Source organism: Castor canadensis, chromosome 17, assembly GCF_047511655.1.
Source record: "Castor canadensis chromosome 17, mCasCan1.hap1v2, whole genome shotgun sequence".
Lineage (NCBI taxonomy): Eukaryota > Metazoa > Chordata > Mammalia > Rodentia > Castoridae > Castor > Castor canadensis.
This window is the reverse complement of record NC_133402.1, coordinates 51619669-51647266: the sequence shown is the minus strand read 5'-3', so window position 1 is coordinate 51647266 and position 27598 is coordinate 51619669. Positions and strand designations below refer to the sequence as shown.

The 27598-nt window shown below is 55.9% G+C and overlaps 2 protein-coding genes across 5 annotated transcripts in view; both read left to right on the top strand.

The window, feature by feature from the left end:
* Poc1a (POC1 centriolar protein A) overlaps positions 1-3330 on the top strand; it is a 71555-nt gene extending 68225 nt beyond the window's left edge. For all 4 annotated transcript variants that reach the window (XM_020162154.2, XM_074058885.1, XM_074058884.1 and 1 more), the window contains one exon: positions 3129-3330. In XM_020162154.2, the coding sequence (XP_020017743.1) occupies positions 3129-3227 (99 nt within the window). In that variant the 3' untranslated portion in view covers positions 3228-3330. The remainder of the gene's footprint in view (positions 1-3128) is intronic.
* Positions 3331-19632: 16302 nt separating this feature from the next.
* Dusp7 (dual specificity phosphatase 7) lies at positions 19633-26899 on the top strand. Its single transcript, XM_020162158.2, has 3 exons — positions 19633-20212; positions 21618-22052; positions 24813-26899. The coding sequence occupies exons 1-3, from the start codon at positions 19696-19698 to the stop codon at positions 25118-25120; spliced, it is 1260 nt and encodes a 419-aa protein (XP_020017747.1). The 5' UTR covers positions 19633-19695; the 3' UTR covers positions 25121-26899.
* Positions 26900-27598: the final 699 nt, after the last annotated feature.

Genomic DNA, 27598 nt, shown 5'->3' with positions numbered 1-27598 from the left:
TACTTACTGAGCCCTACTGTACGCCTGACACTGGTGTGGGCGTGTATTCCCCCTGTGTTGCTCTGAACTATAAACAAGGCCACATGAGGTGGCCCTGGTGCTCTCTCTCCTCCCGCAGGCCTGTCACAGCTCAGGAGCAGGGTTGTGTTCTGCTGTCCTGGCCCAGCCACTCTAGCCTGTGACTTGTCTACACCATTGCTACCTGATGAAGGCCTCTCCGTTAATAGGAAATCCTTCCCCCACCCCACCCCCCAGAGGGAGCACACATGGGCAGAATTCCAGAACAGCATTTCCAGGTTTCTACTTTAGCATGGGGATAAGTCGTTTCCTGTGAAAATGAAGTCCTAGGCTTTATTGGAATAGGATTATTAGGAAAACTGTGAAAGAGGGTGTCAGCCAGCATTCCCAGTACAGAAATCCAGAAAGCACCCTCCTTTCCCTGCCCACCCTCTGAACTCAGGGGATGGCTGGGAAGTAATGCCTGGTAGTGTTATTCCCTGGTGGTGGCCAGCACCTTAGCAGAGTAGTGTTGGGGGTAAAAGGGACGGAGAAGTGGAAACCAAAACACAGAAACAGGATTTCTCAGAAGCTTGACCAGAATGGGGCAAAGATGGGGAGCAATGGTGGGCAGAGGTACTGGTCTTAGGGCCTTTTAAAGTCTGTCTGTCCAAGGCTGGGGATGTGGCTCAGTAAGCCCTGAGCTCAAGTGATAGGCTTGCTAAGCAAGCTCTCTGAGGACCAAAGTTCAAGCCTTAGTCTGTGTAGAACACACTAAGGAGTGCGTGCCCCTCAAAGCTGGAAAGGAAGTACCCACAGCAGGGCTGGCACCTTCCATTCACTGATTGAGAAAGAGGTGATGATTTTCTGTTCAGAGGAAGCTAATAGTGACACATTTAATGACCACATTCCTGCTGAGCTGAAGTATGGGCCCCTGTGGAATTAAGTGGAGGCCCCCCAGAGTTGCCAGTGGCCCAGCATCTCACCTACATGTTTTCTGGGCCCACACTCTCCATGTTTGGAAATTGGGTTCCTGTGAAAAGTTCGAAAAAAAGGTAGAAAGGAAATTCAGCAGGCTGGGCTCCCCCACTGTGGCCTTGAGTACCGCTGTCTGTCGGAAAGATGCTGGATGGAGAATGATTTTGGCTGTGTGAGTTTCACAGCAGTGAGTGGAAACTTCCAGGAATGCTGCTTGGGCCAGCCGGGGGCTGTTTCCGCCACCACTTTTATGAGATTCAGACCCTTTCCCCAGCAGGTTGGCCAGCATGGGGGATGTGGAGATCTCCTTCAGCTTCAACTCCACTCTGCCTCTCGGGGTACAGTTCATGTTCTGCGGGCAGTAGTTTTTCCAGGCTCTGTCCTGTGACCTAGGGTGTAGAGCCCTCACATCCCCAGCCAGCTCATTTAGAAGGGGCCAGCTGCCAGTTGGGGCACCCTCCATGGCAGCTGACATCTGTGCGGGACACTATGAGAATTTATAGCAGCCTTAAAGGGGAAACTCCCTCCCAAAATGTTTCAATGTTTTATTAAACTATGAAAGTTTCATTTCCGCTGGATCAAGGCCCAGAGCCTTCGTGGAGCCTCAGGGAAGGGGATAGTACCTCTTTGGATAGTCTGTCAGTGAAATTAATCCGTCCCTGTGGTACCTATAGGCTGCATGGTGCAGGAATCAAGCCTGCCCCATTCATAGTGACCTTGTCCATAGTGGCACCGCTTGACAATGGAGGTAAAGTGACAGCAGAGCCATTATCTCATGGCAGCCCAAACCAACCTGGCAGAGCAGGGTGGGGCAGACCTGGAGTGGGCCAGCCTTCTCTGGCAGGCATGAGGCTGTCCTCTCTGCTGCCAAAAGCCCAAGGTGAGCAGATCTCTGCAGCCTGTCTGTGAGACTGGCACTGACTATGGAGCATGCGCAGCCCCAAGTGATCAGGTTCACAGAGCAGCCATCATGCTGGGTGTTCGAGTGAGGCTAGGGGAGCAAGAGCTCAGCCCCAGGAAAACAAACACGTCACAGTGGCCAACAGGGTCAAGCTGCACAAGTGCTGGGCACTGTGCTGAGGCAGCAGTCTAGGAATTCAGAGTTGCCCTTCTCAGCTCCAGAGGAGGTGTGTCATTGTCCCTTGCCCATGATCACCTCGTCACTCACCTCAGGCAGCACATTTCTACAGTGGTCTCGTTGGACTTGCACAGGCAGAGACCCTCCTGGACCTCCCAGCCTGCCAGTGAGTGTCCTGAGTGTAAGGGAGAGGCCTAGTAACAGGCAGCATCCAGGTGGAGCAACTTCATTTGTGGGTTCAGGTTCCTCGCCTCTGGAGTGGAGAGGTTGTTCCTGGACAGAGCCCAGCCTGGACAGCAGTCTAATCTGGGCTGAGGATTTCTTTTTTTTTTTTTCCTTTTTCTTTTATTATTCATATGTGCATACAAGGCTTGGTTCATATCTCCCCCCTGCCCCCACCCCCTCCCTTACCACCCACTCCGCCCCCTCCCTCTCCCCCCACCTCAATACCCAGCAGAAACTATTTTGCCCTTATTTCTAATTTTGTTGTAGAGAGGGTATAAGCAATAATAGGAAGGAACAAGGGTTTTTGCTGGTTGAGATAAGGATAGCTATACAGGGCATTGACTCACATTGATTTCCTGTGCATGGGTGTTACCTTCTAGGTTAATTCTGCTTGAACTAACCTTTTCTCTAGTACCTGTTCCCCTTTTCCTATTGGCCTCAGTTGCTTTTAAGGTATCTGTTTTAGTTTCTCTGCGTTGAGGGCAACAAATGCTAGCTAATTTTTTAGGTGTCTTACCTTTCCTGGGCTGAGGATTTCTGATCCCTCGGTTGTCTTGGGGAATAACCAACAGCTGTGAGACCTTCCACCTGCTCTTCCCTCTCCGTGCCCTCCTTCTGCCCACAAACACCAGCATTCAGCTCTCCAGCAACAGGAGCAGAGGATGGGAAGGCCAGGGCTTCCACCAGCAGCCACTACAGTAGGGGCCAGGCAGAACCCGCAGTGGGAAGAACTGGTACCTGGCACTTGAGCAGCAGGTGGAAGTGGCTAAGGGGGGAACTGGCCAGTGGGGATGCCTGGGGCAGGTAGGGGTCCCCTCCATCCTGAGCCTGTCTTCCATTTGTCTTGCAGACAGTGTCCATCCTGGAGCAGCGGCTGACGCTGACAGAAGACAAGCTGAAGCAGTGTCTGCAAAACCAGCAGCTAATCATGCAGAGAGCAACACCGTGATCAGGGGATTAAGAATCAGGAGCTCGGACGATTTGGGGGGCATTAGGCCAGAGATTTGTACCAGGTGACTGGGGAATCAATAAAGGGATTCGACTGGGAATCACTTCTGTGCCAAGCCCCAGAATTATGCAGTGCTGCCCTGCACTTGGCTATTTGCACTAGGAGGTACTCCACCTGGTGATGGGAGGTCTGCAGCAGGCAGGGCCCTCACAGAAAGGATGCTGGAGGCCCAGCTGGCAGAACCATGCTTAGTTTGATGCAAAGGAGCCACTTGCAGCATTTGCTGTCTCAGAGTCCTAAGATTGTGTCTCACCCTATTGTGAGCCTTGCTACATTTTCACCCACCTTCCAGCCCTGTGCCTGACTTTTCCCACTCCTGCCATGGCTTCAAAGTCCACTGCTCATTGGTTGGATGAACCAGGAGTTTGCTCTGCATCTGACAAAAGCCCCAGAGTGGGCCCATCTGAGTCAGGTTTGTCCAGGAACAAGCTCTGTGGAGTGGGTGATGGCTTTGCAATGGCCTTGATTTCTGTTCCACATATGTTCACTGGGGCCTGGCAGCTTCCTCCTCTCTGCATGCATGAGAGCAAAGGAATCTGAAAATTAAAACTGACTTTATTGATCTTGTTGCAGGAATGGCTTGTTCTGGGTAAGACCTAATCAGTCCTCCCATCCCCAGGGCCCATGGAGGGAGAATGAAGGGGGCAACCTGGGCGGCCCCCTGCCCTTAGAGGATTGCCTCAAGCCCAGGACACCCTTGTGTGCATTTGCTCAAGGTGTTGGGGGAGGAATAGCAGCCAAAACCCCCTCATACCACCCACCTCCTTCTGGCCGGCCATCATTGGCTTCTGTGGGGTCCCAGAAGCCTTCGGTGGGGACCTGCATTTCTATTTGCTCAGGAGGGTTTCCATGGCTCCTTCCTCCACATCTGTGCTGGGAAAGCCAAGGCGAAGTGTTTTCCATATGGCTAAATGGCCCTCAGCCCTCAGCTTCTTGGGGCTCGGCCAGCTGGAGAGGGCTTTATTCTCCAACACACCTACCCTGCCCTGCCCTACCCTGGGGGTGGGGGCAGAGTGAGATCTTCCCAGGAGCTGTCAGTACCATGTGGCTATTGGGGGTGTGAGGGGGAAGGCGGTTTCCCAGCCTCTGGCTTCTAGTGGCGGGCAGAGCCTAACTGCCTCAGAGCTTGGACTGACAAGGAAGGGCAGCCTGTGCTGAATTCTGATAAGCAGCAGGCACAGGGAAGCTGCCTCCTCCAGCCTGGGTGAGGAGAGCTGCCCGTCCTGGCTGTGACCTCAACATTGGGTTCTTATGTGAAGTGGTGGAGGCACCCAGTCCTCCAGGGGGTACACAGGTACTATACCCTACTGGGTGCAGAGCAGGTGCTCAAGGAAACTCATCTGATCCACTAGATGACAAGGCCCCCCATTAACACAATTCCCTGAGCTACATGTAGGGAAGAGGCTGTGGGCTCAGGAATGTTCTGGAGGCTTCTGGGGACCTGTGGTGTGTGGAGGAGTGTGGCAGGCCTATTGGTCAGAAATGGGAGGTAAGGCTCCCAGCTTTCTTGGGAGGTAGTGAGCTCCCATTCCTGGAGACTTATGGGGAGCCCAAGCAGATGTGGGCCCGCCTGCTCAGAAGGGACACAGCTTGTGGGACCAGCTTTGTCATCCCCGCTCACCCTGCTTCTGCCATTGACCCGCACTAGGCTGCCCATTGTGGCTTTCGGACTTTGACTTGGAGCTACCTGGTGTTGGGACTCTGGTGACTTGAGCAGCCAGCCCAGGACAAGGCCACCTCCAAAGACAATTGGAGGTCCACGGCTGGGAGACGCCCCCAACAAAACAGGGTCTCTAAGGAGTCCTGTGGCGGGTTTCTTTTTGGTGGGGGGGAGGTATTTTTTTTTATAGTACTAGAGTTTGAGCTCAGAACCTTGCATTTGCCACACCCCCAGTGCCTGTGGCAATTCTTGCTCACAGGACAGACCAGGTTGCTCTGACCTCTGTCTTCAGTTTACTCTAGAATATCAAGTTTATAGTCTGAAATTGTACTTCTCTGCAGGAGAAAGACTGGGGAGTTGGGGGCAGCAGTACTGGAGTTTGAACTCAGGGCCTCACGCCTGCTAGGCAGACACTCTACCACTTGCAAGCCCCTGAGAACATAGATTTTTAGAGATTGGGGGCCGGTAGAGGTATTGAAGGTGCCTTAGTGGTTCACTGGCAGTGGAAGCTCCATGGGTTACCATGTGGTCTAGAGGGGCCAACAAACTTCCTCATGTAGGATGATGCTGGCATGTCCTGAGACAGCCCTTGGATGTCAGTGTCCAATATGGGCTCTCCAGGCAGCAGAAAGTCTCAGCTGTGGCCAAGCTTGGATAAGTCATGTGCACAGCCCCTTGGGCCGTCTTGCAGGGCCTTCCCTCCCCTCCCCTTCTCCCCCTCTTCCTGGTAAGATGAGGTATCTGCTTTAAATTGCCATTGCCTACCAACCCACAGATCCTTGGGGTTCCTGGGGTGAGCCTGCACTTCCTGTCAGAGTACCTGAGGTGCTGGGCCAGGCAACTGCTGGAAGCAGCTATGCCGAGCCCATCTCTGACCCAGGGCAAGCCCCCCTGTCCCACTTCCCTGAGTCACCACACCCTAGCATACCTGAAAAGGGTCCCCACAGGCCTGTGGCTGCTTCTCCAGTCTTAGGGCGCAAGGTAGGAACACCCTCCCACCCAGCACAGTCCTGTGCCCTCTGTTTCATGGTGTGCTGGCTGTGGCCTCATGACTTCTCTGTGGTGGCAGGGCTCTGGGCCCCTCACCATTTCCCAGGTCCTGGTTCTGCCTACTCGCTACATTGGATGAGGTCTCTCACACTTTTGGGCCTTTGTGTGTAAGATAGTGCCTATCTCCTTGGGCACTCAGAGTGAATATCCTCGGTATGTCACTTCTCCCACAGCCAGTCCCGTTCCCTGGAATGTGCCTCCCCATGTCAACGGAGACAGGGGTCCTTCTGGCTCAAATTATACGTAGCCCACGTTATTGTCCCTGATCCATGACCCCTGCCATGGGCTTCCCCAGTGGTGCGGAAGAAGTTGGCCCCTCCCCAACCAAGGACGGAAGCACTCTAAAGCCACTTCTTCTATCACAAAGGCCACCACTAGGGCCAGCACAGACTTGGAAGTGGGTGTTTGTGATGACCCGGAATCCCGGAAACCCAGCCCACTGAGCAAGCGAGAGCACAGTGACTCACTGGGCCCTGCTGCCCCAGCTGCCTCACTAACCTCATCTTCCTGAATGATTTGCTCGAGATGGGCCCCTGATGGCTGCAGTCTTCATGGGTGTGTGGCCATTTAAAGGGGACCCAAAGCTAGCTACAGTTTTATCCGCACCAAGAACCCCCAGTCCACCCTGCCCACCATTCCTTGGGCAGCTGCAGAGAGAAAACGTTTGCTGAGGTGGCAGCAGCAGACAAGTGGGGCCCTGGGGCATCATCCCACTTGCTGTGAGTATTGCCGCCCTGGCACCATGGGCTCACCGCCCTAACCCTTGCCATCCGTGAGAAATCTACGCTGGGATGAGGAACTCACAGAGAGGAAGTGATGTTTCCTGCCGCTTTCTGTCTTCGGCCTCCACTTCTCCTTTAGGCCCAGGCATGTGTTCCTGAAAGGGAGTTCGGCATGTTTTATGGGTCCCTGTGGGCAGAGACCCACCCCTGTGCAGGGCAGTGTCACTCAGCCACACTCACTGATACCAGCCCCTGTCCATCTTCATCTTCCCGCTGAGCACCTGGACTTGGTTTTTGAGTCAAGCCTGGCTTCAGAGCCGTGGGCATCCCTGAGCATGTGGGGTTGTTTACCCAGCCTGTGATCTCTTGGTCTCAGGCCTGGCTGAGGACACCTATCCCTGCAGATAACCCTGCTCACCTGGTCTCTTTTTATAGCTCCCCTGGCTGGGCTCAGCCTGAGCCCTTGCTTTCACCTGGCAAGGTCTCTAGGACCAGGTTACTCCTCTGCGCAGCCCACCTCTACACTGAGTGCCTAAGACTGTGACCCCAGCCAGAGCAACCACAGACATACCCTTCTACCCAAAGTCAGGATGTGGGGTGGTCCTGCCCTCAGGACCAGTACACCATCCCCCACCCCCACTCATGATCGCTACTCCTGAATTTGTTCCTCGAGCCTCAGAACCCTGGAGCAGGAGAAGCAATGTAATTTGCCTCCCTTCCCTGCCAGGCAGTGGCATGCACCCACCTTCCAGAGTACCTAGAACCAGGTACTCTGTTGCAGAAGCGTGGGCTGCTGTGTGGCTCCCTGGCTGGCCCTGTGAAGCTGACCTTTGCTCCTGAGGCTGTTCCTGGTTCTCAGAGTTGGTCTAGCTTCCCAGGTAGTTGGGGTACACCTGTGAGGCTACACAAGGATGCCCATAGCCCTTTGAAAGGTGTCCCAAAGTCTCCTGTTGGGGACAAATGCCTCATTTGGGAGAGTTCCAGCTCCATAGACCCCTCTGGTAGGGGATGGGAATGTCAGGCTGGGCTAGTCAGGTGAGGGTCCCTCCCACCCACCCAGAAACATGAGCTTGCCCACCTCTCAGGCAGTCTGGTAGTGAGTCCCCCACAGATCCAGGACCAGCTTACCTGGGGCCTGCCGTTTCCTACTCTTTGTCTCCCACTTCTGCCCTTGGCCACCCGACCTGATCTTGGCAGAGCTGCCAGACTCTGCCAAGATCTAAGCCTAAAAAATAAAGCATTAAAAAAAAATTGTAAGACAGCTCACGCACCCCTCAAATGGTTCCCCAGCCTCCAGGCCAGGTGCTCCCCCACTACTGAGGCCCTACTCACATCTGCCCTCTCCTTCTACCATCCTCATTCCCATTCAGCCCCAGGGCCTTTGCACCCACCGTTCGTGCTGCCAGGAATGCAGAACTTCACCTCCGAGGCTCAGCCTCTATCAAAGCATGCAATAAGAGTACCTTCACAGGGGTAGCTAGAAGATCTACTCAGACAATTCTCGAAAAGTCTAAGAGCTGGGCAGTGATATGTGGCCCAGGGAGTAGATGGCAAGGCTGACATTCAGCTTGGCCCCTGCTGGCCAGTTGGGCTCAGCCAGTGCTCCTAGAGTGGGTCCATCATGCCTCTTGAGGCCCTCACACTCCACCCCCTAGCTGCCATGGGTCTCTCTCACTGACACCCTCACCCCACACCCCTGTATGACTCCTGCATGATCTATTCCGAGTGAGGCCTTCAGCCATCAGGCAGAGCAGGAACCCCTGAGTAGCCCCGATGGGACGGGGCGGGGGGGTGTGGGGGAGGGAGGATGGGCACACGCCAGGCCTCCTTGTCCATCTACTCACTGAGGGGTAAAGGTTGGGGGGGCAGCCAGCCGAACTTGAAAGACCATTTCGCTGTTGGCTGGTTGGCTGACTGGACAGACATGGGGCTTCTGCCTCCCAGACCCTCCAACCTGCCTGGTTCTACCCTGCCCCATCATGGTTCAGGATCCAGGCCAAGCTGGGCCAGGATTTGGGCTTTTTCTGTCCAAAGAAGAGCCTCCCACTGTCCCCATAGCTGGCCACTGGCCTGGGGCCTCCTGCAAGGGCCTGGAGCCTTGCTGCCAACCTGGGGGGTGGTGTGGAGGAGTGCCCAGAGCTTCTGGGGATGAAGCCCTGCTCCTGTCTCTCTTCCTCCTCGCTCCTTCACTGACACATGTTTCCAATCCCCTCTCAGCCCCTCCCCTCCCCAGCCCCTTCCCATTTCCTCTCTTAGGCATCCGCTGGCATGTGGAATTTGTTAGGGAACCCTCAGGGCCCGTAACCTAACTCTGGCCTGGGCTTGGAGAGGGGGCCCTGTCCGCAGCCCCTGTTCACAGACGCAGCCACCTCCCCATGTCTGGCCCCTGTCTGGCCCCCCACACAGCTCTGAGCTGAGACCACAAGGAGCTGGTTGTGGCCAAGAACTGGTGGAGGGGGGCGCAGCCAGGCGCCCAGCTTTTCTTATTCTCACCAGCCTTCTCTTGGCCTCCTTCAAGCATCTCAGCCTCCATAGCAGCCAGGTTGGGGCAGCTACCTTGAGGACCCCCAGCTTCCTATCTGAAACACAGAAAACCCAGAGAAGATCAGTTCTCTGCATAACAGCCACTGAGCAACATAGGGCCGCATTTTCCCTTGAAGGCCTGGTGCCGTGGGCTTTGCAAAAACTAGTACAAATTCTGTGGTCACCAGAATTTGGAAAATGCCAGGATAAATAGGTAATGCCAGCTGCTTCCCTGCAGGACTTGTCAGAGTCTTTAACACACTTTTCTATATGGAGCAGCTGGGGCCCCATAGTACAGTGTTTCCAGACATGTGACCAAATGACTCTCATGGAGGTGTACCTGGTGGGCCAGGTGGGTTCTATAGAACCCATTTTGGAAAAGGGAGGAGCCAAAGCCCCCTAATAGGAAAGGCCCTCTGAGGGTCTGAGCAGAGATTGTCACCTGGCTCTGAGGAAAAGTGGAAATTGAATGGAGGTAACAGCTAAGAAGGAGAGCAGGAGCCAAAGGGGATGCTGTGTGACCAAGGTTAGAGGGTACTTGAGCCAGTCAGGACCCTCTGACTCCTCCCTAGCCTAGTGTTTCCTTGGTTTTTGGGTTTTTTTGGTGCTAATGGAGGTTGAACTTACGACCTTGAGCTTGCTTGAGACTGCTTGAACCATGCCTCCAGCCCTTTTCTCTTCAGGTTATTTTTCAAATAGGGTCTCGTGTTTTTGCCTGGCCAGGCCTGGATGGTGATTCTCCTACTAGAGAAGCCTGGCCTTGAACTGAGATCTTCCTGATCTCCACCTTCTGAGTAGCTGGGATTACAGATAGGAGCCACTGCACATGGCTACCCTGGTAGCTAGCTGGGTAGGCCAGCCAAAGCCGGTGGGCAGGGCCTTCCCCACATGATGGGACCTGCTCAGGCAAGCCCAGAGTGTTGGGAGTGTCCATCCTGCCACTCCACTGTGACATCAGCCTGAGGATGGGGCAGCCACTGGCTTGAAATCCAGGAAAGCTGCATAGTCTCTCCTTCCCTCCCTGATGGGACCAGCTTCTGCTGTGGAGCTCACGCTGCCACCGCTCCAGGAGACCATCCCAAGGGGTCCTTGGCCTACCCTGGCTGGGCCCTCACCTCAAGGAGGGCCGAGCAGGGGCGGGCAGGGCCCCAACACAGCACCCTTTCTCCATCTCATAGCAGTTGTACATGGTCGACTTCACCCTCACTTTATAGGAAAGAAACTGAGGCTTAGAGATGGGAGGCTGGTGCTGAACTGGGATTGGAACCAGAGTCTTAGGCCTCCCAATGTCCTCTTCACCCCATCTCACCTCCTGTCCCAGCACACTTGGTACATTCACATCTTGGCCGTCTGAGGGCCACACAGGGCTGTTTTGCTCTGTCCAGCACAAGGTCTGGCAGGCGGTCAGCAATAAGCCAAGACCAAAGCCATCCTGCTGCCCGTGGTGCCTGGGGGGCAGCCAGGATCTGTGCCCAGCCCCTTAGGTCAAAGAAGGCCCTTCCCTCCAACAATTACAATGTAGACCCTGCCTGGCTGTCCCCTGGGAGGCAGGCAGACAGTGTTACCCCACTTTACAGATGGAAAGACTAGGGCCCAAGGGCTGGGGCACCATCAGGGACCCTGTAGCAGGTGGCAAAACTATCGCCACAGCTCTGCGGGCCTTCATGTTGCCTCGGGGAGCCCCAAGTGTGGGTAGAGCCCAGGGTCGGTCTGGGAGTCTAGCCAGAGTCCCTGGGCTGGGTCTGGTGGTTCCAGGATGACTGATGCTTCGGGGTCCCTGAGGTGGCCAAACACCTTTCTATGTCCCTCAGCCCTGTGGCCCTGGACTCTGTGTTGCTGAGGGTCAGGGCAGTGCCTTCATCTGACAGGGAGACTGCATGAGCCTCGGCGGGTGGAGGTAGGGGGCAGGAAGCAGGCAGGGGACCTCCAGCAGCGCTGGCCCCTTGTCCGCCCTGTCTCCACCTCAGAGGCCCCACTATGAGCCCTGAGAGTCAGAATTTATTGAACCCCTCCCTCCCACACAGCACCCCAGTCTTTCCATGGGTTGGACGTGGCAGGAGTAGGGAGTCCCCACCCCCCCACACACTGTTTCCCGGTGCTGCCAACCTGGGAACAGACCATGTCCAGCTCCAAACAGGCAGCTGGACAGCTGGGCCCGTGTGGGATGGTGCTGGGTAAGCCTGAAATCTGGGATGGGGTTGGGCTACAAGGCCTCAAGCTAGCAACCCTGAGCCTCCCAGGCAAGGGTTCCCAGGCCATTTCCCCAGCCTCATCATGATAACCGTCATTGTCACCACCATCAATGAATGCTTCATGGGAGGGATTCCTGAAAAACAGGGCTGTGTAGGCTGGCAGGGAGGGGACCAGACAAGCCCAGGCAGCTGGCAGATGCTAATGAGGCAATTAGACCTAGCAGCTACACAGAGACCTGCCCACCTGAGGCAGACCCAGCCCAGGCCCCCTGGCACATCCGCCTGCCAGGTGCCCTGGGAATTCCAGCCTTCTCCACCCTCCTATCCTCAAAGGCCGAACTGGCTTCACTGGCAAGAACCTCTTTACTCTGGAATCAAAAAGCCATAGGCAGGTTTGGCAAAGACAAAACCAAGGCACCCCAACTCCATTGGCGCCCTTTACCATTGCTTAGGCTGAGAATGCCTGCTGCAGGGTGAGCTGCTCCCCAGCCTTGCTCAACCCTTATGGACTCCAGGCCCTTCATAGCACAAGTGGCCTTACAAGGATGAGAAGTTTGGCATTGGAGGCCAAGCATGACAAGGTCAGCAGTGGGCAGGTCACCAAGGCCCTGGCTTCCAACCCTTAGAGCCCTAGGTGGGCTCATGGGGAGCCCTGGCCGTGCCATGTAAGAGAGAGAGACTAAAATGCTGGTAATTCTGGGGACAGGCTTTAGCTCTGCTCCTTGGTTTTGAGGCAGGGAACCCAGCCCACCTGGGCTTATCCTGTCTTGCCATCTTTGCTCTGTCTGCCTCCAAGGCCCAAGGAAATCCACCTGAAGCCCACATTTCCTCCAGGCTGTTGAGTGGCTTTTCCCAGCTCTCTAGGGGTGACCTCAGTGTCAGCACGATGAGGTCCAGTTGAGTCAGAGCCCCCATCCAGCCCAGCCTCTCCTCTGGGCTTGAGAGGGATTGTATGTGGGTCTGGAACCCAGGTTTTGGACCCCAGTTGACCCCTGGGTCCAGACAAAGGTGGAAGTTGTGGTCAGGCCTGTGGGGAAAGGGTAAGTACCCCTGGCAAGCAGTGAAGGCCTCTGCCAGGTGGTGAGAGCCTAGGGGCAACGGGGTGTTCCTTCCTGGCAGGGGGCATTCTGGCTCCAGGGGCTCCCACTGAGTCACTCTAGGCAGGTCAGACAGGACACAGAGCCCCAAGTGAAGAATGAGGGAGACTTCTGGAATCATCCTATGTGGCAAGGGAGATCCAAACACATTTAAAGTCACCATACCATGTGCTCAGGACTGACACCACAGCAGATTCTAGAAGAATGCTGTTAATCCTGACCCAGTCACTTCTCAGGTGCCCACTCTGGCCCCCAGGAGACAGGTAGGTCTGGGGAAAAGATAAGGCAGTCAAAGGAAAGAGCTGGGAGAGGAGGGTCCCCAGTAAGAGGACCTCTGACAGCAAAGGGCTACAGAGGAACCAAGATGGATATTGTTGGAGCCTGGGCTGAGGGAGTGAGGAGAGCAGCTGAGAATCAGGACCCTGAGGAGAAGAAGGGAAGGACAGATCACCAAGGGCCATTCTGGCTGTAGAGCAGAGTCTGGACTCAATGTCAGGGACAGTGGCAGGCTGGGGACAAGGGAAGACCAGAGCAGAGTCATATGCAGAATCTTCCATAGAAGATTCCTATGGCAGCTCTGTGGGGAAGGGACTGTAGAAATGGAGGTGGCTAAAAAGAGGCTGGAGAACAGACCAGGGAGAGGGCAGAGGGCCTGGGCATGGGCAGTTGTGGTACAGAGCAGATGGTGTCTGACACTGGATTACCCATGACAGCCATGGAAGTGGAAAAGGCTTCTGGCAGCCTTGGAAGTGAGTAGCTGCCTGTCCCCGAGACTGTCCCTTGACCCTGTCAGCACTGGGCCTCCCCAGGGATGGGTAAGAGCTGGAGGAGGCCAGAGCTAGCTGAGAACACCCAGGCTAAAGGAAAGGGGCTCTGGGTTTTCATTCTGGGACCCAACCCCTTGCTGCAGCTTGATTTGTGACCGTGAGCCATAGATTCCTCATCTGTCAAAGTTTTGGGCCGACACAAAGTCCAGATGTAAGGCGAAAAGGGAACATGATTTGAGACAGTCAGGTGTGCACCTGGTCATTTAGCCTCTGGGGACCTGTGTGTGGGAACTCAGAGCTGGCAGCCCCAGGCAGGCCTCCACCCTCCCCCTGAACCACCCTTCCCACTTGCTCATGTTTATGTGTTTCCTTCCCATCACCTGGGCCACCGTGACTCACCCCATGCCTGGTGGGTAAGTGAGTAACTGGCTGGGCCACAGCCAGGCCCTTGGGCAAGACACTTCCCTTCCTCGACCTCAGCTTTCCTATCTGTAGAACGGTGAGATGAGCTTTGCTCTGTTCACCTGGCTGGGGACTTTGGGGCTAATGCAGGGCTGAGGATGTAAAAGCAAGAGGTGCAGAGTGAAGGCAACACAGGCCGTAGCCTTCCTGCAGGCCTGAGCCAGCTCTGAGCAGAGTGTGAAACCTGCCCAGCAGCCTCCATCCTTCTTAGGGACACCTGGGAGAACTTGGAAAGGTGGGCCCACCAGGGAGGCCTAGGGGCCTCAGGACTCTGGGTAACCTGTGAGAGGTGGGATTCCATCACTGGAATTCCAGTGATGAAAGGGAGCCTCACCGGGGAAGTCACAGAGGTGACACCCCGTCCCAGTAGAGGGTGGAAAGTGCTGGACCACAGAGGAGGGTTAGAGCCACACTGCTGGGGTAGGCAGGGCCAACTTCCTGTGGCTCGGGGTAAGGACAGAGTCATACCAGCTGGTTAAGCTGAAAATTGGCAGCATGGCAAATAGGTTTTTGTTTGGTTTGTTTTTGGTGATACTGGGGTTTGAACTCACACTTGCTAGGCAAGCGCTTTATTGCTTGAGTCACAATGCCAGCCCACAAATAGGTTTTATCTCCATAGCCTACTACATTCACCTGGTCGTGTCTGCTTGGGAAGATTTCAAGGCCATGATATTGCTCAGAAAGAAAAAGTGCTCTGATCAATTAGTAATGTTGGCCAAGGGCAGAAATGGAAGTGTCCCATGGTGGATGAACGGCTCCTGTTTTCATCCTCAGCTGGCCCCTGTGGGTGGGGCATGTGGCTGGGAGAGAACACTCGAGTGGCCATGAGAAGGTTGGCCAAGAGCCTGCTCTGTTACCGCTGAGTGGGGAGCTGAGAGAGGTGGGGAATTGTATTGGTCTCATCCCAGCTGGATCCCCACTTCACTGTCACTCCCTGGCACAGAGCAGGGGATCAGCAAGTGTTTGAGAATGAATGGGCAACGGGCCGGCCTGAGGCCAGCTCTCCTCTCTCCCTCCCCTTTGCCTTTTCCAAGCAGCCTTGGGGATTCTGCAAAGACCTCCTAGGCCCTTGCATCCATCCTGCCACCTCTTGGGCTCTGATTGCCCTAGGCATGGTCCTATCTCTCCTGTCAGGGTTGTTTGTTCCCCAGGGCCCTACACTAGCACCAGCTCTGCCCCACTTATCTGGGCAACATGAATTTCTAACCCCAGGTCTGTGCCATACTTCTGTCAACCAGGGCCTGGCAGTCCCCTACTGGGAGGAAGGCAGGGGTGGAATCCTCCATCCACAACTGGAAACCACACAGGTCCCAGCAACAGCTAATAGGACAAAGTGAGCCCAGTTTACTGGCTTACTGGATTACTGAGGAAGAGCTGTGTTACCAGCCCAGTGACAACCCCTCTGCTGCATCCCTTCGATAGGAATGGCAAGTGCCAGACATGGGTCTGAGTGTGTGTGCACAAGTCAATTTTATATTTCTGCATGCATGCACAGGTACCCTTAGGTACCTGTGAGGGCATATATGGATATGTAGGTGGGTCCGTATGTCTTGAGGCCCGTGTTGTATGTCCTTGCCTGTGTGTGTGTGTGCGCGCGTGCACATGCACTGGTATAGCCAGTTCTGGAACGGGCAGAAGCGTTGCTAGCTCTTTCACAGCCCACTCCTGGCCTGGTTTAGGCATTACTCGTCTAAACATCATCCCAGATGGATATCCAACCAAGGGCTGGGCAAGAAGCTGTCCCAAGGTTCAAGGGCAAGCAGAATGAGTCTGGGAACAGCAGGTTTCCCACTGCAGCCTGGGAGGGCTTTATTGGGCATAGGTGGGCTTAGTCACCAGCAGCAGGCATGGCAGACCCCATCCCAGCCCAAATCCCTGCTCACACAGATGGGTTACAGACCCCGTTAAAAAGCCATGCTCAGTGTAATGGCACATGCCTCTAATCCCAACACTTGGGAGGCAGAAGCAGGAGGATCTCAAGTTGAAGGCCAATCTGGGTTACCTAGCAAAACAAAACTAACCAACTAATAAATGACAAAAAAGAAAGCTGCCCTCCTGGTAGTGAGCAGGAATGCACCCTAAATTTTTGATAGCTTCCTTAGGATCAGGAGGGCAAGAAACGGACCCTCTCCCAACCTCTAGCATATGTCACTTGAAATATGGTGCCCCCATCTCTAAGAAATCCACGGGCAGCATGGTTTTATTTCCAAGATGCTTAAACTGTTTTGATGACATAGCTCCTGGGTTACTGAGCCACATGGAGGGGGACAGTGAGTATCAGTTCACATCTGATCTTGGAGACCCTCAACTCCTCTCAGAGAAACTGCCAAGGGCCAAGAATCAGTCCGCCATGGTGGCCAGGCCTTGCCCTGGCCAGGGAGGCCCTTTTTCTGTGTGGTTCTGGGTTGGATGTGTGCAGACAGGGAAGGCAGATCCAAATGTACCTTGTAGGTCCTGGCCTAGCACTTTTGAATGACTAAGGATGACAGGGATGGAAGAAGAGGAATGTACTTGAGAATACAGACCTACCGTTTGGGCATCCAAACTGAGGAAGTCTGGTGGGGGATGATGAAAGGTGGATGAGCAAGGATGGGGGCAGGGGTCCTGGGAGAATGCGGCAAGGGAGCTAGCTAATCTAGCCTGGAAGATCAGAGAGGCCTCCCAGAGGGTGACATCTGAGCTGGGATCAGAAGGCGGGCAAAGACTGCTGGGAGAATGATGTCCAGGCCGAGGGAGTGGAGTAGATTGTACAAAGGCTTGGCTGGAGGTATGTGGGAGAGAGGCAAAGCCCTCAGAGAGCTCAAACAGATCCCCCTGAAAACCTCCTCCTGGGACCACAGACCCAGACCTATTTTGGGGGCTTTATCCACTCCTTCACCCTGCCCCTCAGGGGGACCCTGGCGAGCTGGGCACCTCTCCTCTGGGCTGCAGGTGTGTGTAATGGAAGGGTAGGAGGGAGAGTAGAACTCAGAAGGCCAGGAAAGGCTGCCTTCCACAACAGAAAGAATGTCTTTGATTTCAAGGCCTCATACAGGGCATAAGGTTCCCGCCAAGAAAGACCCTCTCCCAGGTACCCTCTTCCAGCATCCCTGAGGGAAGTCCTCAGCTGTAGAGCCTCCACTCAGAACAGAGGCTTTGGGCCTTTGCACCAACCTGAGTGAGGGGGCCCCAGGTCCTGCTGGCACCACACAGGGCCAGGCTGGTTCTCTTGCTGTTCATTTGCTCCCTCTGTCACCACCTCCCCACATGTTCTCATACCCTGCTGAGTGTACCCCCAACCCAACCAGGAGCTTTTTCAGTTCTAGGAATCCTCAGATCTCCTGCAGACATGTGTCCCCTTCACTCCCTCCCCGCTCCCAGGACTCTACAGGGGAGAGAGACAAGTGAGGAACCACAAGCTAATGTGAGGGGTGGCAGGGGCCCCCTTTCTTCTCTCTAGGACAGGGATTGGAGATTAGGGGGACCCAGAGGAGGTGTCCATTTCAATTGAGCTCTCACTGATTCCTCACTAGACCCTCAGAAGCAGGCTGCCTCAGCTCAGTGGGACATGTGGCCCAGTCTCACTTGAGGACAGCATGACTCTGATCTATTCCTTACGGATGTCTCCCTGACATCCCTAAGTGGCACAGGATCTGATCTGGGAAGGGGCACCAAGCCCAATCTGTCTCCTAGAGAAAGGGGTCTCAATTCATCCTGCAGTGGATCTGGGGGAACACTGACCAGTATTTAAGCACCCCTGGTGGAATAGAGGTGCTGCCACATGGAGGAGGGGAATGTAGGAAGGAGGGTAGCTGTGGCTGCTCCAGTCCCAGGCATGCCTGCTGTGAGTGATTCATGATCAGCAGCCTGCCCTCCCCTAGGGGACTGCTCAGGCCTTCTTTCTATTGAGTGTCGCCTCCATCCCTGATCCCCAACACCCAGACTGCCTCTCAGGGAGACAGCCTCAGAGGATGTCTTCCCAGCTAGATGGATCTGTAGACTGGACATTGTCCAGACTAGTACTCCCTACACTTGGGGCAACTGAGGCCAAAATGTGAGAACCATACTCAGGTCACACAACACATCAGCAACTGGCAGGACAGAATATGAGTCTTAGCCTCTCAGGCCCTGGAAGCTCTGTCTACAGAGCTCAGCCACCCCAGGGCAACCCTGGTTGATTCTCCTTCACCTTTCTGGGTATTGGATCCCCCCCTGACAAGATCATCTCTGGCTGCCCTGCTGTGGCCTTTCTGGAAGTGACTGTGGGAATGATCCTGGCTACTTTGGGACATAGTCCTGCTGCCTGGGATAAGAAGACTAGGGGGAGAGGGGGGAGGCGGGGAGAGGGGGGAGGCAGAGAGCGGCTGGAACTGCTTTTTTGTGCCTTCTAGTCAGAGGTCAGCTGCAAGATCCTTTGGGTTCCAGAGGCCCTCACTATCCTCAAGCCCTATACCGTCCTGATGCCACTACCACCCCAGCTAGGGGTAGGAGCAAGGTGGTTCAGAGCTGACTGGCCTCGGCCGGGGCGGGGTGGGGAGGGTTACGACCCAAGACGTTGGTGGCACCCTGCCTGCCAGGAACAGACCAGGCAGATGGCTTCCTCCCAGGATGACCACCCTGGTTCTATAGAGAAAGCACGGCCTGCGCACGCGCGCCGCCTAAGTTCGGCAGCTTTGTTCCAACCCTACCTGCAGATCCATTCACCTCCTTTGCCCCGCCCGCCAGCGAGTCTATACACCACTCTCATGGAGACTCCTCCCACTTCCCGCGCGGGGTGGAACCGGCAGCGGACCCCGCCTCCCTCCTCCACCTTCTTTTTCGGTCGTGATTGGTCATCTGCGCAGAGTGTGCCCGCCTACTGCGGAAATTGATTGGTGCATTGAGAGAGAGACAGAGAGAGAGGAGAGAGAGAGAGAGAGAGAGAGAGAGAGAGAGAGAGAGAGAGAGGCAAAAGAAGGAAAGCAGATTATAAAGAGCGCTCCCCCTTCCACCCGCCCGGGTGGAAAAGTCACGTGGCGCTTCGCTCGGCGCTGATCACCACCAGGCTTGTAAAGCTTTCTTAAAGGGCTCCTGCTCCTTTCTCAGGGATGGTCCTTTCTAGGATTCATTCACCTCAGCCTGCGGAGGGCGGCAACGGCCCTGAGCCATCCTACCCTGCCAGTCTCCTAGGTGATGATTTTCCAGCAGGCCTGCTGGGGTGAGACCCTTCAACTCAGGTCTCGGAACCTGCCGTCAAGGGGACGATGCGGTCACCGTGATGCAGTCGCCTAAAACGGTGGCCGCTTAACACAGTGCCTGGCACGTAGTAGGCGTTCAATTTCCATTTGTTGAATGAACTCGATTGAAAGAATGAACAGGCGGGAGGAGGGGAGGTTAGCTTAGTCTGACCTCCCCCCCCGCCCCAGTCTGGGGCAAACTGCTTCTGTAAGTGTGGGGTGGGGTGGCAGGCATAGGACGCCTCCAGGGCAAGCTCTTCCCGTAGGGTACAGAGGAGCTGAGAGCGCACTAAGGGAGGACCTAGTAGGTCTTCTTGGCTGGGCCCCCCTAGGCACGTTGAAACCAGTTCTGTGCTAAGCCAGAGGGCAGAGGCGGGAGTAGGGCCCTGGCGCGGGTCTCCGGGAACACCGAACCGAGAGCGCGCCCGCGTACCCCGCGGGGAGGGGCAGCGGGGGCGCGGCTCCTTTAAGCCCGGGCGCCGGCCTCGCGGCCCCGCCCCCCGGAGGACGCCTGGGCGCGCGGCCGCGGGAGCCGCTGTTTAATTGGGGCTGTCAGGCCGCGGCGCGCGCGGAGGGCTGGGCGGGCGGGACTGAGGCCGGCAGGCCGGGAGGCCGGGGCGGCGGGCGCGCAGCTCGGCGGGAGGCGGGCGCCCGGAGACGCGGCTGGGGGCCCGCGCGGCCCGGGCGCCGTCCCAGGGCAGGACTGCCCGGCCCCGGCCCCGGGCCGCCGGCGCTCCCCAATGAAAAACCAGCTCCGCGGCCCCCCAGCGCGGGCGCACATGTCGGCTTCGGGGGCGGCGGCAGCTGGGGACACCCGGGCGGGGTCGGAGCCCGGTGCGGGGTCTGGGTCCGGCACCGGCACCGGGACGAGCGCGGCGACGGGAGCGGGGGCCATGCCCTGCAAGAGCGCCGAGTGGCTGCAGGAGGAGCTGGAGGCGCGCGGCGGCGCGTCCCTACTGCTGCTGGATTGCCGGCCGCACGAGCTCTTCGAGTCGTCCCACATTGAGACAGCCATCAACCTGGCCATCCCCGGCCTCATGCTGCGCCGCCTGCGCAAGGGCAACCTGCCCATCCGTTCCATCATCCCCAACCACGCCGACAAGGAGCGCTTCGCCACGCGCTGCAAGGCGGCCACCGTGCTGCTCTACGACGAGGCCACGGCCGAGTGGCAGCCGGAGCCCGGCGCTCCCGCCTCCGTGCTCGGCCTGCTCCTGCAGAAGCTGCGCGACGACGGCTGCCAGGCCTACTACCTCCAAGGTGAGGGCAGCACCTAGACCCCATACGGGATTGGGGTTTGGCAGTCGCTCCCCGACACCCCCGCTGCAGGCTGTTTCCTCTCCATGCGCTGGGCCAGCCTGGGCGCCACGTCGCCCCTGGCCCGTATCCGCCCTCCCGGGAGCCTGTCCCCCCAAGGTGTGGGTTTAGGCAGGCGCGGGGGCTCCCTCTGCGGCCCCATTCTTAGCACGATTCGAGTGGGTGGAACAAACTTTTCCTTGCCTGGGGTTTTCTTTTTCTTTTCTTTTCTTTTTTTTTTCCTTTTGGGGCGACAGCAGGGCATAGGCTCCAACTGAGCTCTGAGGAGGGAGAGGCCTCCTCCTGGAACCCCAAAAGCGGCAGGGCCCAAGTCTAGCCTGGAATTCATGTCCGTGGAAGGGCAGGGTCAGGGAGGGCACCTCTCTCGGCCAACCTCCTGTGCATGGAGACCATTTAGGTTGGTGTGTCCAGGATCCCAGTATAGCCCCCACCCTCCTGATTGCTGCCTCTTGGAGGCACTTGGACAGGGCTTAGTCTATTGGCTTGGCCCAGGGTCCCGGAGGCCCCCCAGGTCCCAGTCTGCTACCTCAGAGTTTGTGAAAGAGGGAGGCAGCGGGTTGGTGGGGAGGGGGGGGCGGCGAGTGACTGCAGCCCGGTGTTTCCAATTAACATTCCAAAATGGCCTCTCCCTGGCAGCCAAGCAGGGCAGGCGGGAGGGGAGGGGAGGCCTGCGGCACCCTCGGGCGCAGGGCCCATGCCTAGCTACAAGACGCTCCCCATCTCTCCCGGTGGCCATCTCTACATGTCCTTGTGTTCCAAGGGAGGGCTCCAGAGAATGGAGCTGGGACCCGAGTCACAAACCCACCTCAACTGGGGTAAAGGACCAGTCAATACCTTTAACTACCTTCCCCAGGGTTGTGTTTGGGGAGTGGGCAACCAGTAGAGGTCCAGGCCCTCCCTGCCTCTAATTGACCCAGATGTGGCTGTGTATCTCATCAGGAAGAGGGTTTTCAAACCCACAGGTGCTTGCTAGAGGTGGGATTGTCTGCTTTCTTTTCCCCTTGGCTGTTACTGAGCACTCATGGATGCTAGGTGTACGTGGGAGCTGCAGAAGAGGAATGAGCTGGGGCTGTCCTCAAATGCCCTGAAGCTGGTGATTTGGACAGTGGCCCTGAGGTGTGATGGGAAAAGGCTCAGAGCTCAAGCCTCAGTTTTCTCATCTGTCAAGTGGCTGTAGGTTAGATGAAAAGAACACAAGAGAGGGGCGGTGTAATGGGCTTGGTGTGGCTCACATTGGCCATTAGTGTTGTGGTGCTTGATATGGGGGGCCCTGGCCATCAGTGGCCCCCTGTGGTCCCTTTGGGCTTTCAGCAGCATCTCACCCAGGCCTGTCTCATCCTGGCCTCAGGTGGTTTCAACAAGTTCCAGACAGAGTACTCAGAGCATTGCGAGACCAACGTGGACAGCTCGTCCTCACCAAGTGGTTCGCCGCCCACCTCGGTGCTGGGCCTGGGTGGCCTACGCATCAGCTCTGACTGCTCAGACGGGGAGTCAGACCGAGAGCTGCCCAGCAGTGCCACCGAATCAGACGGCAGCCCTGCACCATCCAGCCAGCCAGCTTTCCCCGTCCAGATCCTGCCCTACCTCTACCTCGGCTGCGCCAAGGACTCCACCAACCTGGATGTGCTCGGCAAGTACGGCATCAAATACATCCTCAACGTCACGCCCAACCTACCTAACGCCTTTGAGCATGGCGGCGAGTTCACCTACAAGCAGATCCCCATCTCTGACCACTGGAGCCAGAACCTCTCCCAGTTCTTCCCTGAGGCCATCAGCTTCATTGGTAGGTGTTACTCTGCGCCATGCACAGTGGATGGGTGGGTGTGTCAAGGTGTGTGCAGGATGCTGGGTGTCACCCCTGCCCAACTGGGTACCTCTGGGCCTGTCGAGACTTGTGTGTGCCCTGCATGTGCAGGCGTGTGCTCGTGGGTGTACCCCTGCCTGCTGTGACTCATTGAGTCCCTCAGGCCCCTCTACGTGTTGGGGCCTGAGCAATCCCCCAAATCCTGTGCTCCCCCAGGTGTTGGCACCTCGTGGGTTCTGTGTAGTCCGTCTTATGTTTTTTTCTGGCTTTTCCGTTGTTTCGGGCTTAGCTAGCTGAAGTGTCACAGCCCACAGACTCCCACCGGTCTCGCTTGCTCTGCGTCACGCCTTAGCACATGTGTCTCTCCAGGATGGGGCTGACATGGTCCCTCTTTGGGCTTTATTCAGTTTTTTTGTTTTGTTTTGTTTTGTGTGGTACTGGGGTTTGAACTCAAGGCCATGTGCTTGCTAGACCAGCACTCTGCTTCTCAAGCCACACTTCCAGATCGTTTGGGCTTTAACTGTGTACTTGAGAGGGCTGGAAGGTAGTCCTGGAGCCAGAGACTTCTCCCAAACAGGCAGCTTTTGGAATGTGGGGCCCCAGAGCGTCTCTGTGAGACCCCCACTGCTCTTAGCAGCCTGTGGGGTTTGCTGAGAGCCTAGGGGATGTTTTGAAAAGGTGGGGGAAGCCTGAGAGAGGCTGATATCCCCAGCCTCAGCTGACTTGGGCTCCCCCTCCTGCTTCCTCCTTGGCCAGCTGGAGGCTTTCAGCCCACAGGTTGTCTCCCTTGGCCTTTGGTCTCACCCAGGCTGCAGGATAAATACAAGCCCTGTACTCTCAGAGCCTGGTGCCTTAGTGTTTCAGCCCAACCTCCTGTGGCAGGGTGGGGGTGGCCTGGGCAGCCTTTTCCAATGGCGATGGCGGCTGACTGTGTCCAGTGGAGGGCGTTTGGTGTCAGCTGGGCTGGGCTAGCTTTAATAACAGGAAGTGGAGGCTTCCCCGCCTCATCCGCTTACTGGGAACCAAAACTAGGTGCTTGGCTTCCTTCCTAGGAAGGAAGGGAGCTGAGGCTTGCGGGAGGGGCTGCCACTGGGGCTGCCGGGAGCTTCCAGCCCTGCCTCGGGGACACCAACAGGCTATAGGTGCTGCCTTGGCATTGGAGCTCTCCCAGAGAGGAAGGGGAGCAAAGAGACAGACCCTAGGGCTGAGTTGGCTTTTATCCTTTGTGAAGGCTCTTCCCCATCTGGAGGGGGGGTGAGAGGACAGAATAGAATGCAGAGGTGGAGGAGCCCTACTTGACAAGTGACAGAATTGAGACCCAGGCATCCCATAGAACTGAGTGGGACAGGATCAAGCCACAACCTGAAAGGGCTCCAAATAAAGCCAGCAGCAAAAGCTTCATTGTGGGTCACCCAGGAATGGGGTTGGGGACCAGCAGGTCCCACACCCAATATGTCACTCCTGGAGGCCTTTCCCCACTACACTCTTCTCTTGACCAGATCTCAAGGTCAGATCACAAGGCTCCTGGAGCAACATCTGTCTCCACCCCATTAGTCTGGTCCCCAGTGTCAATATTGTGGGGCTACCCTGTCAGTCCCTGAGTGTGGATTAAGCACCTACTGTATGCCTGGATCCCCTCTGATGAGCGGACATGGGGAGGGGAAGTTGTGTCAGGCTAGAGGCAATAAGGAACAACTCATGGACTTGTGTGTCATTTTGTAGAAGAGTGCCAACTGTGTAGCAGGATTCCAGTGGGTTTGAAGTCAGAGAGGACCTCAAGAACCTTGGAAGTGCCTCATTAGTCCATGTCCCTGGCATAGCTATGGCACAAAGAGAGGCAGCTACTGCAGGGTGCGGGGGGGGGGGGGGGGGGGGGGGCGGGGGAGGACACAAGTCACAGAGCTGAGTTGTTAAGTAGCTCAGCCAGTATTTACTGAGTTCCCACTGTGTGTCAGGCTGAGAGTCTGAGTGCAGCACTTGGGGAAGCTGGGAGGGAAAACAGTGGACTGGCCAGATCCAGCTGACTGTCTTGGGAGATGTCACTGCATGTGGACCTGCTGAGGAAAGTCTAGCAAGTGGGGAAGGTGGGTTCCCACTTGGACAAACACACTTGAGAAACTTCAGGTATGGCTATTACCTTGTCCCTGGGTGTTGCAGAGCTGGAGCTAAGGCCTCGGGGACTGGCTGAGCAGAGCACATGTCTAGTGCAGGGCCAGGCTGCCCACTTCTTTCTGAGCAACCTCCCTCGGGTCTGTTTCCCAGGATACTCTAGGAGTAAACCATGGGAGCTGCGCCCGGAGGACCAGTCACAGCCTGGGGTGCTTGCCACTTTGTCTCTGCATGTGTTCCCATGAGGGTTTACTGGCCATGGTGCAGATGCAGTTGACACCTCGTGTCCTGTGTCATCTGTGGCAAGCTGACTAACAGTGATCACAACGATAACAGCTTGTTGACCCCCTCACTTGGCTCAGGTTCTTAGGCGAGCAGTGAGGGTGAATAGGCTCAGGCAAGGTGTAGATGAGGACACTGAGGCATGGCAGAGACCTTTCCACAGCCCCACATTGCTGCCTCTCATGCTGGGCTTGACCGGGTCCCTCAAGAGTCAGGCAGTATTAGCCAGCCACCAGGATGCTCTTTGTGCCCCAGCCCACCTGCCAGGCCCCTTTGTTGGAGGGGGCCAACCTGTTTGGAGGCTCTTTGGAGATGCCACCTCCCTGACCTGTGCCCTGTGTATTTCAGACGAAGCCCGCTCTAAGAAGTGTGGTGTCCTGGTGCACTGTCTGGCAGGTATCAGCCGCTCAGTGACAGTCACTGTGGCCTACCTGATGCAGAAGATGAACCTGTCACTCAATGATGCCTACGACTTTGTCAAGAGGAAAAAGTCCAACATCTCTCCTAACTTCAATTTCATGGGGCAGCTGCTGGACTTTGAGCGGACGCTGGGGCTGAGCAGCCCATGTGACAACCATGCGCCCAGTGAGCAGCTCTACTTCTCCACGCCCACCAATCACAACCTGTTCCCACTCAACACGCTCGAGTCCACGTGAGGCCAGGCGCACAGGTAGGCGTGGCATCAGGACCCGCCCAGCCTTCTACACAGCCTGGTGGGTGCCCCAAGCCTGCTGACCCTGGCCTGAAGAACCCACAGACTTCGCCTGTCTCCAGAGGCCCAGGCTGAGCAGTGGTTGAGCTCCCTTGCCACCCTGTTGGGGCAGAGCCCACAGGCGAGGCCGCCCTCGGCAGGACTTGCTGGAGAGGCCTCAGCTCTCAGATACATGGCTGGGGGCCATCGAGCCTCGCCTCTGCATTCTGCTGATAGCCTGGCCAATCTGGCTATTTTTAAAGACATCCACGGACCTGAGTTTACTTTTTACTTTTGGCAGGTAAATCCAAGCTCCATGGAGCTCTGAGAGTGTTCAAGCTCTTCTTGATTTTTCTTCTTTTAACAAAAAGTGTTATTTTCAGGCTACATGCAACAGTGGATTGTATAAACCAGTATTTCATCCCTTTCTTTGTCCTGCAAGAGAGAGAGAGAAGTGTTCTCATTTTCGTTTTTCTTCCTATTTCAAAACAGCAACTATCAGTGTGTTTTTTGTTCTTAACGGAAAACACAAACCCTATGTTGATCTTGACCAAATGCATTTTGCACATGTGTGAATCCTCCATTTCTCCGGCAAGCCCTTCTTGAAGGGGGTGGCTTGCTGCTCTCCAGGCATAGAGCCCCTCAGTTGTGCCATCTCCCACCCATGGCCCAGCCTGACTTGGTGCAAGTTGTGCTTGGTGGGCTGCACTGGTGGTCTTTGCAGTGTCCATCTTCCCATCCGCCCTTCTGGTGGTCCTGTAGGCCTCTCCAAGGCAGAAGATGGGGGCTCTGCCATGTCCTTTTGGAGGTGGGACCACAAGGGACTGCCAGGCAGTAGCATTAGCCCTCTGGGCTCAGCCCCTCAGAGGTCCCTTTTGTAAACTTACCTACTACTTCTGTCTCATTCTCTTGCCCGGTGGCTGGGAGTGGAAGCCTAACGGCTGGGGAACACTTAGGTGATTGGGCCCAGCCCTCTCTTCCAAGTTCTTTCTCTTACCCTGGCTCTTGCTTTAGTCCAGCTGCCACTTACAATTCCCTGTCCCATGGAAACCTGCCTTGGTCACATCTTGCCTATGCCTTCTGCTAGCAGGAAACGTGCACCCATTTCAGTCCTGGGGCAGGGGCAAGTGGGGCAAAGATGGACCAGTGGGAGGTATGTGAGCGTTTATCCCCCACCCAGCACCCACAGCACAAAGCCACGGATTCCGTTATTCTCCAGTTTTTGTTTCTTCTCTAGTCTTAGTTCTCATCAGTCGTCCCGGGAGCGGGTAGCTGCTGGGCCTGGGTCCCTGATGGAGCCCGCATTTAGCATGTGAGTGAGGCCACGGAAACTCCGCCCCCACCACATCTTACCTCACGGGGGGTGGTTTTCAGGGATTCTTTAGGGCAGCAGATTAAAATCTTGCCACAGTTGAGAAATTGACAAAAAGCTACCATGCTGTACATGGTTCTCTCTCTCTCTGTCTCTCTATTTTTAAAAAGAAAACCCAGAAAGATGCATCAGATTTATGTAAATGAGGGTATGCTAGAGGGTGGCCAGTTTTGCTTTATGATCTTATGAAGGAAAATTTGTGACCCTACACACATACACATATATATATATATATACATATATATACATATATGTATATATATATATATATGTATATATAAGTATATATATATACACACACATACACATATATCCCGAACCAGCAACGGGACTTTGTTTATATTGCAAATAAATAATTATTTTTTCTTTAAACTGAGTCTTGGTGTTCAATCAGGGTTTGGAACCTGGGAAGGAGAGGTGAGGTTGCTGTCACCTGCACCTGCCAGGGTCTGCTTCTGTTGGGGGTGGCCTGCTCATACCTTGGGTCTGCGGGCACCTGCTGGGCTGCCAGCATGCCCAGGCACAGAGGTGACCAGTGATAGTAGGGAAGGGCCAGGGCTTCTAGATAAAGCCTCAGTCTCCCATCTCTGTAAGATGGGACCAAGGTGTACTGAGACCCCAAGTGCTTTCATGTTCGCAATGATGAGCTCACATTCCTGGTGAAGGTCTGGGCTTGCAGGGGGGTCCCGAGACAGGATTAGCCATGCTCAAACCTCTACAGCGCAGGTTGAGCCTTGGCCCTCTACCCAGGCTCCCACAGCGGGGGACGGGCAGAGAGGCCCTGGGCTGCAACTGGGAGCAGGGAAGGGGCTTAGAGAAGGATGGTGGCCACAGCTCAGGGGACTGAGGCCCCCAGTGGATAACAGTCCTGTGTTACAGATGAGGATGGAGCTCCAGAATGATTTATGCCTCCTTCACCACTGGGTGCTGACTCTTTCTCCCCTTCTGCTCCTCAGCACTGGGCTGGGCCCAAGTGACGGGTGGGCAGAGCCGAAAGTCTGACCCCAGGATTTTCCCTTTGGGTTGTCCAGGCCATCCCTTCTCTGACACTGGCCCATCGCTGCCCACAAG

Coding starts and splice junctions, on each gene's coding strand:
- Dusp7 (XM_020162158.2), top strand. CDS start 19,696: ATGAAAAACCAGCTCCGCGGCCCCCCAGCGCGGGCGCACATGTCGGCT. Junction 20,213..21,617: donor CCAGGCCTACTACCTCCAAG/GTGAGGGCAGCA, acceptor TCCTGGCCTCAG/GTGGTTTCAACAAGTTCCAG. Junction 22,053..24,812: donor TGAGGCCATCAGCTTCATTG/GTAGGTGTTACT, acceptor TGTGTATTTCAG/ACGAAGCCCGCTCTAAGAAG.